The sequence below is a fragment of the Meleagris gallopavo genome, chromosome 3 (genome assembly GCF_905368555.1).
Source record: "Meleagris gallopavo chromosome 3, MGAL_WU_HG_1.1, whole genome shotgun sequence".
Classification (NCBI taxonomy): Eukaryota; Metazoa; Chordata; class Aves; order Galliformes; family Phasianidae; genus Meleagris; species Meleagris gallopavo.
Genome location: NC_139406.1, coordinates 1003502 through 1022065, shown reverse-complemented (window position 1 = coordinate 1022065; position 18564 = coordinate 1003502). Strand labels below are relative to the sequence as shown.

Sequence of the window (18564 nt, the reverse complement as noted above, 5' to 3'; positions counted from 1 at the left end):
ATGCCTTATCCAAGTATGCTCTGATCAGGAGGAGGGTAGGAAATAAGTGATATTTACTTAAGACAATCCATGGGCAATTGATTGTCTCTCATCAAATCTCTTTGGCAGGAGGCCAGTTAGCACAAACCTTAACCTCAGGCTTTGTGGTGCACAGCAATGAGCCTGGAGACTGGATCCTGGTAAAAGAGAGAAAAGGATCAGCGCTCCTAAGAGGAATGGACATTTTCACTACAGAGGCTGCAGTGAGAACAGCAGAGCGAGGATGGACTGTCCATACCCTTGTGAGTTTATTTTCATTTAAACAATGACTTCTGTATCTAAAGATTTAACAATAGTTTTGTCTGAATTGCACACTAAGGATGATCCCTCAGAAAAATAGGAGGAGGATCAGTACAGCTACTTATATTTCAGTGGTCTGCCTCGTACACCAATAAACGCTGCTCGGAATTTGCATCTACTGTAGTTACAGGCTTTGCCATTTCTCCTTCAGATTTGTTGGAAGGGATCTTGAACGCTACTAAAGGCCAACTACTTCTAGGCTCTGTGAAGACCATTTTTTGGGTAAAAGCAGAAGTGTCACTTCACAGGTGGACACAAAATTGCCTTCCTTATTCATGAAAGTGTCACTTTCACAACATGATCCAGATTTTATATTTAAACTAGTGTAGCAACAGCACTTAACCAAAGCTCTATGATTCTGTTATGTCACTTTTTTTTTTTAAACAGATGCATAGCTTAATTGCAAGTTATTAAGCTTGATTAACATCTGAAAATTTGGCCTGCTATATTAAGCAATTAAAATAAATAGTAAATTATCCCAGCTAGTCTTCATTTCTCTGCTTTTCTGGAAATCTGGGCTATTGTTTTTCTTTTCCTTTGAGTCCATCTTCTGCTGCATTTTCTTTTCCACTGTTTCTGTCACTTTCAGCAGAAATTTGCTAGGCTGTACTGCAGAATAACTCCTCTCTAATGTAAGGCAAAACATACTGAATTTCAGGAAGGTTACGTAGCTTAGATAAAACAAGTAGCACATTAATAAGAGCAGGTTGACAGGAATCAGCTTTCATGCATGAAGAAACAAATATCTGTTCAAAACCCAGGATAAGGAAATCCATCAGAAGACTGAGTTGCAGATAGTGATCAGTTTTTGCCTGTTTGTGTTAAATGAAGCTGCATGTCCTCCACTTTTTTTTTTTTTTAATTATCTCAAGGCCATACAGTAACATGAATGAACATGAAAGGGAATCTTCCACCTTGCTGATGTGCAGATTTGTGGTAATTCATAGAGAAACTCTTTTTCTCCCTACACACAGGACTGAAACTGGAACGGCTGCATCCTTCCCAACGCAAGTACTTCCCAACATGGGCAGTCCTATCCCAGCTCCCACCAAGAAATTTGCCCCAGAAGCCACGATACAAAGACAAGGGCGGCCACATAGATCAGCTCACGTACTCACGGCACACTTCACTATCGATGCTGAAGTGACAGCAGTCTGTGGCTCTGGTCTCTGAAGGTAGATACAACAGTGTCTAAAGCAGATGCTTCAGAGCCAAGTGACTGCTGTTGCTGAAAGAGCTGCCTTGTATGCTCTATGAGATTCTGGACACTGACAACAAGCAAGGTTGTGTGTGCCCAGTTTTCTTCTGCTTGTGGCTTCCTGCAGCCTACTACAGTTCAGAAAGCACCAGGGAAAGTCCCTGATGCCACTGAGATGTGCAGTGATCCATGCAACAGCCCACACCTCATACTTCGTGTCCCAGAAATACCTGGCAACTGGGGTAAGGCATATAGTATTACAGTGCCTCCAGCTAGCGTTGCTCACAGATGACGCTCTGCACCAAAAAGGGAGATAAACAATTTGAGTACAGCGAGCTAAAGCCTTAACAAATACATGGCCTTGTATCAGTTTAATAAAGTGGGTTACATATTTGCTCACCTGAAACTTGATGCAATTACTCCACAGGCTGCAGAACACAGTCCTCTGATCTGTGACCAAAAAGCATTCTGGAGCATGGGCAGCTCACAGTGGCTTCTGTCCTTTCCTGAGAGCTAGGGCAGAAATCTGACCGCTAGGCTAATGCTACTTTCTGAGGAGCCTTTAAGCCTTTATCACACACACTAATTCACATGTCACTTTCCAGGAGCCTGCTGCCTGAACATAGTCTTATAAGAGCAAAGATAGACTTTGCAGACCAGTTTCCTGCTCTGCAGTGCCTTGCTTGCTACCAGTCAGATCTTGGTCCATCCCCACATCACCATAAGGAACAATTTATAATAATAAAATTATTTGAAATAGAAACCATATAATAACACTGCAGAGACATATCCTACTGTAGTCCTCAGTACTAAGAAAAGCTAGCATTTAACACAATATCAAGACCCCAGGCCAGTAGTTACTGCTTTACAGTTAGCATAGATACTAACACATTATAAAGCACTGGCTCTGCTGATGGTGCTGCATACCCTTGTCCTGAACACTCAGCTCTAAACTGTACTAGGTTACAGGTCAATTTCTGTTTTCTTTAAGTTGTATGCGTGAGCACACTGGAAGAAATTTACACAAGGCCAAGCTCCTTGGAGCCTATCTGAGACCTGTTACTACTACAAAAACCAGTGCTGAAGCCTGAACTGGAGTTGTTGTAGCTCCACTCGTAACTACAACCCAAGATGGCTCCATATGTTCGCGTTGTCATGGGTAAGAGCAAATGAGCCCTGTGACAATCCCTCTTCCTTTTCTGCACTGCATGCATTTTTTCCCCCCCCCTTCTATAAAAGGGGTAGCATCAAAAATGATCACTGGTATGCAGTTACTGTAGATAAGGAAAGCATCCTAATGTGCTAGAAAACGAAAAGCAGACAAGCAAACACTTTCGATAGAAATGCCAAAGGATGGCATGACTCATACTCCTTAAAAGACATGGAACACATTAAAAATAAAAATAATTAAAAAAAAAAATCACCCTTCACATAGATAGTTTTATACAGCAGGGGCCTAATAATGAAGCCATCCCAGTAGGACCACTGGCACAGGACTGAGTATCACAAAGTCTATTATTGACAGTAGGGGACACAATACAGGAAATCAGTTTGCTTTCCAGTGTGACTGTTCTCAAAGTCAAGGGACAACACTATTCTCTATTTTACTGAAAAGCAGTCAAGATAAATACAACAGTTATGGGGTACAAATGCCAAGGTAGCACAGACAAACACTTGTAGTAAATACAGCCAAATGACACAAACATAAGGAAAAGAATTCCTCATCCTCCCTGATACTTATAACCCCAGAACAGTGATAACAGTGCCTGCTCTTTCAGCTCACAGACGCATAGAAATTAAATTGGTAATACTACAGCTAGGTTTATTCCTCTGAGACACAGCTCTGACTTAAGCTCTGCCATCCCAGAAAAAAAATTTAGGCCCTGAAATAACTGTGACCCTGGATGCCTCCACATGCAGAAGTTAGGGATAGCACTGTGAAGTGAAGGAGCACTGTGCCAGCACATCTTATATTCCTGCAAAGATTTCTACAGGCTGGTGAACTTTGTTTTAACCTATGATGGCTCCTGCCCACACCACCTCCTGTGGGATGCAAAGACATACAGCAGCAGCACAGCAGCAGCAGTAACTTTGCAGCTAAAGGAAGAGGTGGGAATTTCTCAGCTTTGAGACAGTCCCAAGAAATCAGCATCAGTCCTAGTTGTAATACCCATCACCGGTAAGGGACTTTTTCCCTTCCTTTCTACATGTTCTATATTTATCCCTGCTCTCCTGTTGGTCAGGCATCTGCTTTGGAATAAATCTCTGCAAGCCTGTAACTAATGTATTGCAAGGACAAGTGCTTCCTAAAACAATTTAGCTTCCTAAAAGCAAGGTATCTGCTTCAGGACAGAAACTGAACTACGCTTGAAAATAGATTTAGAAGGTCTGTTTTTACTTCTTTGAAATACTGATAGCAACTGGCAGACGCAGGACAGAATGTGTTATTACACTTATGTACATTCTTTAAAGCTGAAAACGTTGTCCCTAACGTTAGTTAATGCTCAGCTAAGTCCAATCTGTTGCCAATGCAGAGACACTTATCAAAGATCATGGCTTTTGAAGGCTCTGCAGAAAAGCTGTAAACAGAAACAGCAAATGATATGAAGACAACACATTTGGCCTGAGTCTTAAAGATGAAGCACTGCCTAAGCTTAATATTTATCTGTATGTTTAGGGATAGTAGAGGAAAGCCTTTGCCACAGTGAAAAAGAGGAGACTATGACAAGTGGTGTTTTCCAGGGGTCAGTGAGAAAGTCTCAGCTTGTTTTCCTTAAGAATCACCAGCAAACACTTTCCCCTCTGAAAAAGAAGACATCAATGCATAGATCTGGTGAAATCCAAGCACTACTTCCACTAGACATTATTTTTGAGAAGACTACATATATAAATTGGTTAATGTGAACTTGTAATTAGGATTCAACTAGAAAAAAAATGGTATTATAGCATCACCCTTTCCTCAGAGATGCACAAAGCAAAAGCAGACAAGGCCTAGAATGTATTTAATTAGCAACTCACTTTGTCTTATCTAAGTAGGATTTAATAGTGTATCCACACTTAAAACAAACAAACAAACAAAAAAAACCAAAACCCTTTCTTACTCTCAGCACTGAATACAGTAATAGTCACCTGAATAGGTACACAGAAATATAGCAAGGGAAAGCTTGGCTAATCCCCCAAGCCCACCAAAATAACCTGACCAACAAATGAGACAAATCTATTTGGCAGAAGGATTTGGTTCTCTTTTTTGGTAGTTTCTTTTAACTTAAAAACAAACAAATAAACAAACAACAACAAAAAAAAACCAGATGTGTATTGGAATCAAGAAGAATCAAGCTCAAGATAGTCACAAAAAATAAATGATGTATTTTTCCTCCATAGATCAAAACTATAACAAACAAGACAATTGTATCAAAGTTCAGTGTCCAGAATTTTTTTCTGTAATACAAAAAGAGATATTGCAATTACTTTACTGCTCAAGAATTTCCTTGTTCAAGCTGCTGAATTCTTCTCTCATTGAAGTTTTGTCAGTAACTTTCTTTAAACTACCACGTACAAAGAATTCTTTATCACCCTCATCTTTTCTAAAGCTCTTCTTTTGTTCTAGAGAGTTTTGTAGCATGCTCCTCTATAAATTTACTCAAATGCTCTAGATCTCTGTCACCGCCTTCAAATTTAATGGGATTGTTCTTCTTGTCCCTTGGAGCAAAGTAGATGGTGGGGAATCCTTCCACTTTGTAGTGATCATTTGTCACATCGTTGGCAGTAGCATCCATCTTGGCTATGACTAGATTTTTCTCATTCTTGTATTTTTTGCCTAGCTCAGTATACACCGGTTCTAGTTTCTTGCAGTGTCCACACCACGGGGCATAGAACTCTATGAGAACATCACTCTTTGGATCCATTACTATGGTATCAAAAGTTTTACCCACTACCACTTTCACAGGCCCTTTGTTATTTTTTGGCACTGGCTGTGACTTCACAATAGGCTTCAGTTTTCCTAGGAGAAAGGATAACACACACCATTGTTAATTACAGTAAGAGCAACCCTTGTATTTCCACTAAGAAAAAAAGGGTAAGAAGTACATCTTCACACCAAAGAAAAGCACTGCACTAGTAATCAATTTCACCTCTGCAGGAAACTCTGTCTAGCTTGCTGATGACATTTAGTACAGTGAACTCATGAAACAGGGACAAGCTGTTTCACAGCACCCCAGCAGCTTTCTCCCTCTGCTCACAGGTATTCAGCCATAATGTGTTTGACAGCAATTTATGTATTACACTTGCCATGAATACGAATAATCACCTGACACTTCAAAGCTACGAGAACATTTTAGGCTTGCCAAACACATCTGCTGTTAAAATACTGCTAGATGCCACAGCACAGTTTCAACAGCAAAGTTAACGAAGTGAGGTTAAAGAAAAAAAAGGGAGGAGGGGGAAGGCAAAGAACATCCAATAAGATTTAAGCCATAAAGCATTGTAAGACTTCACATATGATTTCACTGCAGCCATGAATATCATGTGAATATAATTCAGAAGAATATCCACTGAAGGAAAAAGCAAAGCAAATGGCTCTTTAGAAAAAAAAAGAAAAACAATCCTTTACCTTTTTTGAATGCCAGCACAAACTGCCTGAGGGCATCAGAGTCAAACTCTTCTGGCTCCATGGCATATTTCTTGCCACCTTCATCCAGAATGGCAACATTTACATCCTCTCCACTCTCAAGCAGACCTAGATCTTTTATTTCAGAAGAATAATCTTCCTCATCAGAAACAGCAAACACATATTCAGGGAAGTCCTTGGCTACTTCTAGGACTTTGCTTCTCCAGTACTGGGTAGCTGAAGAACCAGAACACAGCAGGGTTAGTAATTTCTATTTACTTGTTTCCTTCTAAAACAGAAGAACAGGGAACTTAACTTACCAACACGATAGTCAAAACTAAAGTCAACAGTGTAATAGACAACCACTAGAGGGCGCTTAGCATATCTTTTAGCATCATTGGAAGGCTTGCGATGACCAACTAGAGGCAAAGCATGTTTCACTACGTGCTCTTTGATCTCTGATTCATCTGTAGAATACTGCTTTAAAAAAAAATAAAAAAATAGGGACAAGACATCATGTAAGTGCTGATTCTGTTACACAGTACTGGAAACTAGTATCATACATGAATAAGAAAGGGATATGTTATAAGCAATGCCTGCATCATATTCTTACTCACTTTAAGATCCAAAACATACATCTTGGATTCATGCTTTGATTGAAATTTTTCCGGCTGCATGACAACCAGTTTTCCAGGAGATACTTTCAATAGTTTTGCAATCTCGTTGCTGAAGGTGTGATGGAACTTGTAATCTTCTCTTAAACTGTTAGCTAAAAGATTAAAATTAAGGAGAATGAAAAGTCACCAAGAAGTGAATTGATGGCTTTCATCAAATCTTGTTACTGCAAGGACAGTGACTAACGCAGGCATGGAACAACTCAGGGTCTTAGAGAACAGCTCTTGCCCCCAAACAGAGTGAGAAAACATACTTTGAGAAGCACTAGTTGAATGCTACTCAACTGCTTATCTACTTGATGATTTAGAATAAGTATTTAAAAAAAAGTACTGAACAGCTTCCAAAACATACACAGTGAAGCAGCTGCTTTTTTCAGTCACCTACTCTTGGCTTTCCTCCAAATAAGAATAGAACTGGAAAGGAACTCTGGAAGTCACCTAATCAATTTCTTTCAGGGCTACCTGGGAGACAGTTTTGTATCTTTCCACGCTGGAGAATCCAGATGAAAACAACATCAGAAGCAAGCATAACCACAGAAAGAGAATTTGCCCTTACTACTCTGAATGATCAAACAGAAAGCAAGAATGGCTGCACGTAGTTCCATCACGTGAGACACAGACATGGATTAGAGGGCACTTCCAGTGCTTTTCACTGGAAGCAAACACCGTTGACACATTAAGGAGCGCTTTAACTTGACCAACAATTTTTAAGAATAAGCACTGCCAGGAAGGGCCTAGCTAAAGTCATTCAGAGATGGATAATTTTCCTTCCTTCAAGTCCTCCCAAGCTGAACAAGCTCAGCAGAGTCCAGCATTTGGAATGGTCAAGTATAAAACTAGTAAAAGCATATGGTATAACTAGCAAGACATTTTGATCTGTTCCTCAGCTAAGAGTTTTCCCATCTCTCTAGGTCACATATTTTTAGAGACACCACATCAAGAGTATATTATTTCCTGTGACTGACTTACTGTGACTTCAGTTACATGCACAAGATCTAGTATGAGGTTTTTTCCCCCTTGAGTAGAAGTGGAAGATCACCCTCGAGTCTCTCTCTTCCTTTTCCCTTTTTAAACTCCCTTTACTGAATTCAGAGAATAAATAAGGGAACTTCCCATGCCCAAAGCCTTGAGCAACAAGGCTCAACAAATCACACTTCTAATATTTTAAACCATGCATTACCTGCTTCCTGATAGAGCTGATAGGCTTCATCAGTTTCTCCACTAAAAACACCAATGATAATGACATCATCTCCATCCTTCAGAAATTCCTGTACCTGCTTCGTAGCCTGAATCTGCTTAGATGGAGGACCAGCCTGTTCAATCATGTAGTCAACAATACCTGTTAGACAAATCCACACCCAAGAAGTTGCTTAAATATTTTTTGAACTGAAAGCTTCAGGCACTTCCTGTATAGAAAACCATAATAGTATATTTCACATTGACACCTTCATTTCTGTGCAATCTTTCCAAAATAACCAACAAAGTGATCAAGAAAACGGTCATAGTCTTCAAGTGCTCCAGTTCTGGGTATTCTCTTTTAGGTCGGTTTCAGGAATTCCAGGTATGTCAGCTGACCTTTCAAGTAACCCACCTTTCTGAAACTTTAGACCCTTCACCATCTCATGACCCTCTATGAGACAGTATTACACTTGGTTATTCCTAATTTTTCTACAAGCTAGTATTGAGCACTTCACCAGCCCTTATAGGGCATTCAAGTGCAACTAATGGCTGCCCTTTTACTCATACTGCTTGCTTGCATATTTAAATTACTTTTATATTAAAGGAGCTTGTTAAGGAGCATAGGGTGATGTTACAAAGATGAAACAACTTTATACTCATGGCATATGTAGGTACATGGCATATGTATGTTTTTTCACCTTCCCCATGCTATTCTGTTGAACACATGTGTATGCTCTACATTTGTAGTCAAGCCCTTAAAAAGATTAAGAGTCACAATACCATATTTCTCTCGCGGACCACTGTAGTCATAAGGTTTGCCTTTGCGAAAGATTTTCAGCGTTGGATAGCCAGTAACATCAAACTTCTTTGCAAGCTCAGTTTCAGCCGTGGCATCGACTTTAGCCAGAGGAATGGGAGGTGTGCGCTTGCTGAGCTCTTGGGCGGCCTTCTCATATTCTGGAGCAAGCCTTTTGCAGTGTCCACACCTAAGGAATTTGGAGGGTGGAGGGCAGTTTTAATAAGCCAGGTCCTGCTAGCTACCTTCTACTTCTGCACTGGATGAGCTGCAAGCCTCTTTAGAAGATTTAGAAGAGGCATAATAGCAAAACAGCTTCACCAAGTGTGTTCAGAACAGGTGTGCTAGGAAAGCAGAGGCAACTCCCTTCTTGCTTACCATGGAGCATAGAATTCCACCAGAATTATGTCAGCATCTTTCACAACATCGTCAAAATTATCCTGGGTCAATACAAGAGTAGCTTCTGGTGGAGGGGTCCAATTGGGGTCAGAAATCTCCTTGACTTTGGCTACAATTGCTGAAAAACAGTTCAATAGCTCAGTTACAAAGTTTGCACTATCATTTCTGTAGTATATCAAAGGCAACAATAGACACCATATTATTACATTAAATATTTAGAAATTACCAAACAAATTCCATTCTAAGCAGACAGAAAAGGCAGTTTTTCCTTCTGACTGCAATGAATTCATTAAGTGATAAATACTGACAATTTACAGACCTGCTGTTTCCTACAGATCAATCCCTCAAAAAGCACAATATCTCCTACTGTAATCAAGCCATTATTCAGGAAGTCTTCCACGACTAAGAGAACCACCCACTACCAACACTGTCCTCTAACACACAGGCTTTAGAAGATTGGGCAAAATTTCAGCCTTCATAATATTATTCTACTTCACACAATGGAACTTGAAATCAAAGTCCTTCATAGTAATTCCTTCAAGCAGCAAGATCATACACTTCCTTGCTTTGTTACAAAGAACTACAAGGACCAATGCTTACCATCTTCTGTTCGAGAACCATCGTAGTCAACAGGCTGGCCTTTTTTCAGGATTTTAATGGTTGGGTAACCACTGACATCAAAACGACTTGCTAGCGCAGTGGCTGCAGTAGCATCAATTTTGGCAACTGGAATAGGAGGGTCATTTTCCTTCAGGGTTTTGGCTATCTTTTCATACTCAGGAGCAAACTGCTTGCAATGCCCACACCTGTCAAAGGAATACATACGTAAATATACAAATGCAAGACAGACATGGAGGAGTATTTTGCTACTCTGCATTTCCAGAAGGCCGTCTGCCAGACGTTCACATCATCAACCTAACACTATTTGTCTTGCTGTATTTTCAGATCTGGGAAGGGGGGAGGAGGGGTGAGAAGAGGGATAGGAAGGAATGATGGTGGTGTGAGGGCAAGAAAAACTATAGCCAGGTACTGTGTTTGTACAAATCCCAACCTTTTATTTTTCCACACTCCATTCTAAGTTTCAAAGCCACTGTAAAAAAAATTTAGCAATTACTTTTACAAAGTTGCAAACCTCGTACTGTGCTTCTCCTCCCTGCCCCCAGATACCACCTCACTCAAGACTCCAGCTTCTCCCTAGTTTGGGTATCCTAAATATAGTATCCTAAATTCAAACTAATGAGAAAAAGCATCCAGAAGTTAATTGGGCCCTAATGAATCCTCACCTCACACGCACCCCAGTATCAGAGCACCTGGTCTACTCAGAACTCTCTGGGAAGAGCAGAAGCTACTGCTGAAGAAGCTGGCACAACAGGGGCAGTATACAAAGCATATGAAGAAGCAAATATAGTTCAATAAACTGGAGACAAAGGAAAATGAAGATAGAAACTAGTATGTAACAGCCTGTATTCTTTAGTCTCTCAATTGGCAGGAGGGAATGCAGAGGAACAAAAAGAAAATACACTGGTTTGTGCTTCTTACACATCCTTATGCTTTGCTTCACATCCAGTTTTCATACTAGCAAACTACAACTACCAAACAGGGATAGAGTTCTGCATGACAAGACTGGTATTAATTAAAAGCCAAGTCTACTTCAAGCAAGAACATACTCCCCCCTCTTCCACTGAAACACTAGCACAAAATAATCACCTTGACTGCAAACATTTACTCTTGCTTTTCCCTTTAATAATCCTATTACTTTTGCCCATAGGAATGCAAGAGGAGATGCATCCTGCCTAAAGATCTTTGTATCCATGATAGCACCCCATAGTACTCTGGCGTTATTCAGTGTACACCAGTACAACAGCAGTCCACAAGGCACTATTAAAACTAGTAATACGAAGCAGCATTGTCCTCACATCATAACATCCTTCCAACAAAGACATAGATTCCAACTTCTGAAGGACAACTTCCTGACTAGGGAAGCTTTCTCCATTTATATGAGTGCACAAATTCTTGGTAGGCCAACGGGACAAGATAGCAAGCTGTCAAGTCACATCACATGGCCTTTCTGGGGCTGACTGCTCTCCAACAGGTACAGAGCAGAGACGGAGCCAGGACAGTGCTGCCCTTGGTGCAGGAGCCCTCAGCACAAGCGATGCAAGTCTTTTCCAACCTTGGTGATTCTATGATCTGAATGATCTCTATGACACTTGTGGTGACAGACACATGCTTTTATGGTACAGGAGCAATGGGACTTCCAGAACCATTTCGTGCCCTGGACAACATCACAGTACAGCACTACTCCTATACAAGACCTTAAAACCAGTCATGATCCAAATATCTGCTTTTTCACATTATCCAACTGCTGTGTTAAAAATGCCATCAAGAATTTCTCACTCCTTAAAACCACTCCAATAAAGACAACTGGGAAAAAAAGTAGATACAAACAAAAGCAACTATTTCTACCTCAAAATCAACAAACTCCCAAGCATGTTTTCTAGGATTGCACATTGCCAAAGAAGCTCCTAGCACCCATCTCACACTGCACTAAAGGAGGTATCACAGGCTGCGAACCCACCATGGTGCATAGAATTCCAGAAGCACAGTGTCCTTGTCTGCAGTAAAGCTGTCAAAGTTTTCATCATTCAAAACTAACACACCATTTTCTTCTTTAACTTCATCATCATCATCATCATCATCATCATCATCTTCTTCATCATCATCATCAACTTCTTGTATAACAGATTCTGGAAAAATAAAATGTAAAAAAATTAATAATTGGTACAGATTAGGTTGTGTGAAGTTTAATGTTAAAGTAAGTCTATCAACTTAACGACAGATTAAGTAGACCTCATAGTTAGAAAAAGAAAGCATCAAAACAGGTTAATTTCTCCTTCACATTTGACAGCTGCCCAGGTTTGCAAAGCAACTGGACTCAGGCGTTTGACCTGCCCCATTTCATTTTCACACATGCTCTGTTAGCTTCACCCAAGTCTCAGTACACATTGTGCTCTTCAAAGCAAGTTAGAAGAGACACAGTGAGAATTAATATATCCCAACCTCTGCAACACTTGCCACTAAAGTATCTTCCTGAATCATGGGAAAGCAGGGCACCAGATGCGCCTCCTTGGGCAAGACGGGCACAGAGTTGATACCCAATTTCAGACTTGTTGAGTGAGTGCAGGATCGCAGCAATATCACACAGCACCCCAAAACTCCTACTCAATGTGTGTGGGGATGTGAGGTGCTCTTCTGAAACAAATGGAGTCAGAACTGCCCTCAGGAACTTCAGGGAGGCCTCTGGCCTAACACCACCAATACAAAACAGGCCTTTGGAGAAGACACTTGCTAAATTAGAGAAGCAGGGTTTACACATGAAACCTGGTGCCAAGACACATCAACCAGTTCAGTCTGCCTTGACTTGGAAGTTGAGACTCTTTCTCTAACACTTGATTGTTCGCGTCTTTTAAAGATTTTTGTCAAAACTTCTAGAATTCTAGTCAAATCTTACTGAATGGTTCCAAAGGAATTTCTGTCAGAGGACAAGTGATGAGAATACCTAATCCCTAATACAAACCATATGTCGTTGCAACTAAGGACCTTTTAACCACTGTAAGCTCCAGCAATTAAAAGAAGTACAATGAAAGTTGAAGTTTCATTGTTCAAAACAGTATAGTATCTACATTTTTAGCTGGCTTTTGACTAAGTTGACACGACTGACTGCAGTAGGCAGTAGACAATGTACATGCAGTTTACTTGTCCAGGACAAGAATGCTGAAAATACTTCTGATTTCACCTGAAATTTGAAATGCAAGCATTAGAAGCGTGTAACATCCAGTGGGAAGGTACAAGCAATAAAAAAGAAGAATTCCTAGGCTATTCTCAGGCCAAGAGCAAACCATAGCAACAAGCTCACCACAGACACCACAGACATTAAAAATCACATATCATTAAACATCAGCAACCATTTTTCCATGAAAAAAAAAAAAAAGATAAAAAGTGTGTAAGCTCTCACAAAACAATACACTCGTGCAGAAGATATGCTTATTTTAATTTGAATGCAACTTTGTATGATAGTAAAATATTCATGTCTGATGAGGTGAGAGATCACAGGGGATCATTTCCCACACAACAAAAGTCACTTGGATCAAGTTTCTCAGCAACTACTATTGTTGTATCTGATTGAAGCTAAACTTTAAAACTGGACAACACTTCTCTGTTGCTGCATCAGAACAGTTGCAGGAAAAGATTAAGCTTCCAGAGAGAACTACCAAGGCATTCATTTACCATGGTGAAAAAGCCAGTTTTTCAGGGGGTTCAGCAGTCACAACTTCTTCTAACAGCGCTGCATGGGTCTGAGGGATGTTTCACAACAGGATGTTCAAGGTTGGTCTGTGCCTGAACTCCCTCCCAGTGAGCTGTACCATGCCTGTTGCTTTTCAAAGGAAAGCACGTCAGACTTGATTTTCACTGACAAAAAAAAGTCTGAGCAAAATTTGTCAATTTCAATTCTGCTCATGCAGCTCTGATTCTAACCATCAGGCTGTTACTTTTGTTTCTGCTCACCAGGCCAACCTTCCTTCCCCGATGAGAAGGAACACCCCCCATAACAGCAGCATATGCTCAGAGTCTGGAAAAGCAACAAAGATTCTGCTATGAAGGTGAAGTGCTAAACCACAAGATCTAACATATACCATTGAAGTAATTTTGTATCTTTCAGTGGAAGTAGCTGTGTGTCTGTTTTTTGTTTTTTGGTTTTTTTTTTTTTGACAGGGATGTATTTAGATTGCTACACAAATACACACAAGCACTTCCTCCACCCAGAGGAAGGAGGTATGGAACAGCAGGACTCCAGCCTGCCCCCTGCTGAAGCAGAGCACATGTTTCTGGGAAACCCACGAACTCATCCCCCTGGAATCTACAACTTCACAAACACCTACAGCCACCTGAGCTACCTCTAATATATCAGGGCTGAAGCTCTTCAGGAACTACCCGAGGAGATAAGGGGCGCCCTTCATTAAGGAACTTTATTCAGCATTAATGATTTATATTTTTTAGGAGAGCTGTCACAGAATGAGCAACTGACAGCTGACATGGCAGAAGTAGTGTGATAATATTTGTATAACACAGCTCATGAAAACAAAGCAGCTGCATGCAATGAAGTATTTTGTTTCTTGAAGCTATATGCAAAGGAGACGGTCAAAGCAATGAAGCAACAGCTTTGCTAGAGCCTGTCTTCCAGTAAAACTCCAACAAAATATTCCCAGAAATTTCTACACAAGTACGTAATTAAAAAAATATATAATAAAGCTGACCCTTGTTTTAAAACTTCACATATGTGGTGCTGACTGGCAGGCCTTTGTCAGGACGATGGGTTACTCTGAAACTAACCCATACGCTTGGCTTCACCGAGATTTCAACACTTACTGGAAATGTGGCCTAGCCATTTTTTCCTCAAGTGAAATGGATCCTGTACGAAAGCCAGTGAAGTGTAGATGCAGCTCTTTCAGATTCTGCCCGAGTTTCCTTTAAGAGGGGCATTACCGCATCTCCTATCTGAGCACAGCGAGGTGACCTCCATCTCCAGAAAAACACGAGTCAAGATACGTCATACGTCGCCAGGTGATTCAAAAAGCCATTTCAGAAACGCAACCTCCATCTTTCCTGCGGCGCACTGACCGCACGTTCCCCTCCTTTTCCTTCACGTGTGTGCAAAGGGACTGGCGGCCACCACCTGCCCACTATCAGCACTAGCCTCGCCTTTCTCCGAGCGTCTTCGCTGTGCCGCCCCAGCCCAATTTCGCTCCCCAGGACGACCGCACAGCAAGCTCGGCTGCACGTCAATTTCGGATGGATCCCCGCACCGACTGATCGCGGCCCCAGCTCGCCCGGCGGCCTCCGCCCTTCCCAGCTCCCGCTGCCCGCTCACCTCCGCCGTCCTCCTGCGCCACCAGCACGGCCAGCTGCGCCATGGCCAGCAGCAGCAGCAGCAGCACCCACAGTCCGCGCTGCCTCATCTCGCCGCCGCACAGCAAAACAACGCGACCCCGCTCCGACCCCCCGCGACTCGGGCGCACACCGATCGACCCAGCCTCCCCGTCCGGCCGAGCGCCTGCTCTGAGTTGCCGCCTCCTCATTGGCCGCCCGCGGGCCGCCAACCGCCAGCCGCCACGAGCAGCGGGCGCGGCCGCGATCCGAGCGGCGACGGGGGAGGGCGGGGCTTCGTGGCGCCGGGACGCAACACGGATGCTCGGGATTGGCGGGAACTGCAGGGGGCGGAAGCGAGGGAGGGGAGGAGAGGAGAGGAGTGCGGAGTTAGCCTGTGAGGGCGCGCCGCGTGCTGTGTGCGGGGTGAGGCGTGCGGCGTGAGCCCCGCCTCAGGGGAGAAGGGCGGCGGTGCGGCTGGGTGCTCGGACGGTCGATCAGAGCAGTTTTGGAGTTATTTAACAGTTATTTTTTCATGGTCAGAGCTTCTGATCCTTGAGCAAGCGGGCAGGCTGTTTGGTATGCGGCAGTTGTAAAATACTAATAATATGTCATGATGAATAATTGTCTTCAGCAACTCCAAGCGCGAGCTTGTAATGTGAAAAGTGCGATGTTAGGGACCGAGGAGGTGTTGTGTTACTCTGTCTGTGTTGCAACTAGGGTGTCATTCAGCATTTGTCTGAGAAAGGAAGCTAATACCCTGCTTTGTTCTTCATCAGTCGGTTACAGCACGGGGCTCAGTGCTGGCCCTCCATCCAGCAGCCAAACAAGTCTCTTAGGAATGCTGTAGCTGATGCAGAAGCTACTTTTCAAACTATCAGTGAGTTGCTGCTGTCAGAGGGGATCTGCTCTGAGACCTGGTCTGAAAAGGTATTTGGGTCCCACCTGATTTTGGTATTTATAAAAATAAGCAACTTGTTGAAATTTTGTTTTCTTAACATAGATATGCAGTAATGTGATAGTCAGATGGGGCGATGTTTTGACTGGGAATAACTCAGAGAATGGAAAGTCATTATCTAGAGGATGCTTACTGTTTGGTTAACACAACTGTTGAACTGAATGTTGTGTTTGTGTGTCAGATATTTACTGCCTTCCTCGTCTGTGTTTGTAGGAAAAAGAGTGGCTATTGTAATCTACTTACCCTGACACAGTACACATTGTCCACTGGACAGCTGACCTGTCAGGAGAGACGTATTCTGTCAGGCCTGACATTGTTTGGACAGTCAGGAGATGAGTAAAAAGAGCTCGCAGAAAAAAATAAGCGTGTAAATTGAAGAAGTGGTAGGACTATTGCTTTAGTCTGTTAGAACATGAAATACAGGATTATTAAATATTTTATTTAGTTAAGTAGTTAAAAATAATTAGTTTAATTTAAATAGTCAATAGTTATATTTCTTTTGTGATGGCTGAGTTTTATGGTGATTGCATTTTATGTCTGTGCTTGTTAACCAAGTTGAAAAACAAAATCAGTAGGTTTGCTGGACATTCAAGATGTGAAGAACCATCATCTGGCTAGATAGTGAAAAAGGCAGTGCAGGTAGTATAAATATAGCATTGGGTTTTATTTGAACTATATCTGCAAGACAGAAACCCTGTAACCCCTGTTCACACAAGGGCAGTCTGATTATCTGACTGAGAGATTTGTGAAGATGTGGGTTAGTGTGTTACAGAAGCCTGGATCTTGGGCAAGTCCTGTTAGACAAACAGGACCTTGGCAAAAAAAAACACAATATGATTGGTCTTCTAGTGTGAGATAACAGGATAACACACTGGGTCATTAATAAGACACCAAAGAGAAACTTAATTCTTCTGAGACCATCTGTGGTGTAGCTTGGTGAAACTGTAAACTCAGTGTAAGTGTGCAGCACTTCAGCTCCATAAATACTAGTGAGCAAACAAGCACCTATGGAGCAGTTCTGGATAAAATATACATATTTTTTCTGATATAGTTGCTGTGCTGCAGAAAATTCCACATGTTGGCACACTAAAATTAATTGCATTGTGTGCATTTTGTGTTTTCAGTCCCTTATAACTTGTTGGTTTCTACCATTGCCAGACCAAGGTGATTCAGGATGAGGCTGAATATTTCTAATCAATAGTCTAAATGTTGTTAGCCTTCTTTCAGCAATTAGGTTCAGAATAATCTGTATGTCTGCCTCTAACAAATAGCGTTCTAGATAGTGTTTACAGAAGTACATACTACTTTTAAAATACTTCTGTTCTCCATTTCTTATATTATGTATACAAAGTCAGCTGTGAAATTAAGAAAGGAGTTAATAGTTAAATAGGAATTTAAAAAAAGCTATGATATCCAAAGCAAAGCTAGAAATTTTCTAAATGCAAAATGGAAAAATATTATCTCGCAAGTTCATTGCAAAGCAATGTTGAAAATCATAGGCATATGCTGTCAAGTTCCACAGAAATATGAATAAAGTTATTACTAGATGTTTGGATATTTTTCTCTTTCATTAATTGGAATAAATCAGTCTGCGTAGATTTGTATGCTCATAAACAAGCAGTCAGTCATACTCCTTAAACATATTTTCTTTAGGAATGTCTAGTGAGTGTCATTCCTGTTGTTTTAAGTTGTCAGTGGCTCCCTTAAAATCTTCACAGAAGGTATCTGTGTTTTCCAGCACTAGGCAGTGGTGCACTGGCTTTATGCTGTACTGAGATTTTCCCTTTCAAAAGGTGGTCTTGGAGCTAGTCACTGTATGTACATTGTTCTGCAAATTCTACAGGATGCTGTCGTTGATATTTGTGGAAGGGACATGCAGCAGTAAATGATAAAGAAGAAAATGTCAGTATTCTTCTCCAGAAGTCCTGAAAATTGATCTACATCAATCTAGCTTCTGTTATTAAGCTCTACTACAATCTCAAAAATGGATTTGAACCTACTTGGCTTTTCAAAGCCTAATAAAAGAGCGGTGACTTACAAGGATACTGAGTAATTACAGCAGTCTCGTTTCTGTGGTAGCTGCTTTAAGTCATTATAATTCTTAATATCACAGGGTGACACTGATACTGGCCTGAATAGAAGTGCAAGAAATTAAGTTACTGTTTTTGAATATGAAGGCTGCTCTGAAAGTAATGCCTCCTATTTTATTATATTGGGCCACTACATCAGGGTGGATATTAGTGGTATGGCAGTAGAGTTTGAACCTTCCCACCAATGTTCTTTTACATTTTGTTGCAGTGTGATAGATGGCAGTAGAGAAGCATTCTAACAAAATGATGTCTGATATGGAAGCATGTATGAAGCAAAGATGTGTAATTGTGTTTCTCCGTGCAGAAAAATGTCAACCATTTGATATTTGTGGATGCTTGCTGAACATTTATGGAGACCAGACAGTGAATATTAGCACAGTGAGGCAGAAGGTGATGCTTT

The 18564-nt window shown here is 41.3% G+C and overlaps 1 protein-coding gene across 2 annotated transcripts; it reads right to left on the bottom strand.

Moving 5' to 3' along the window:
- Positions 1–4833: 4833 nt before the first annotated feature.
- Positions 4834–15411, bottom strand: PDIA4 (protein disulfide isomerase family A member 4). Of its 2 annotated transcripts, none has more exons than XM_031552709.2 (10): positions 15121–15411; positions 11770–11938; positions 9792–9997; positions 9171–9309; positions 8777–8982; positions 7998–8156; positions 6761–6912; positions 6464–6623; positions 6147–6380; positions 4834–5537 (listed from the first exon to the last, which is right to left on the bottom strand). In XM_031552709.2, exons 1-10 carry the CDS (start codon positions 15326–15328, stop codon positions 5122–5124), a joined length of 2049 nt encoding a protein of 682 aa, XP_031408569.2. In that variant the 5' UTR covers positions 15329–15411; the 3' UTR covers positions 4834–5121. The 2 variants fall into 2 exon arrangements, with proteins under 2 accessions (XP_031408569.2, XP_085076140.1); XM_085220014.1 differs by having other exon boundaries at positions 6464–6620; positions 15121–15410.
- Positions 15412–18564: the final 3153 nt, after the last annotated feature.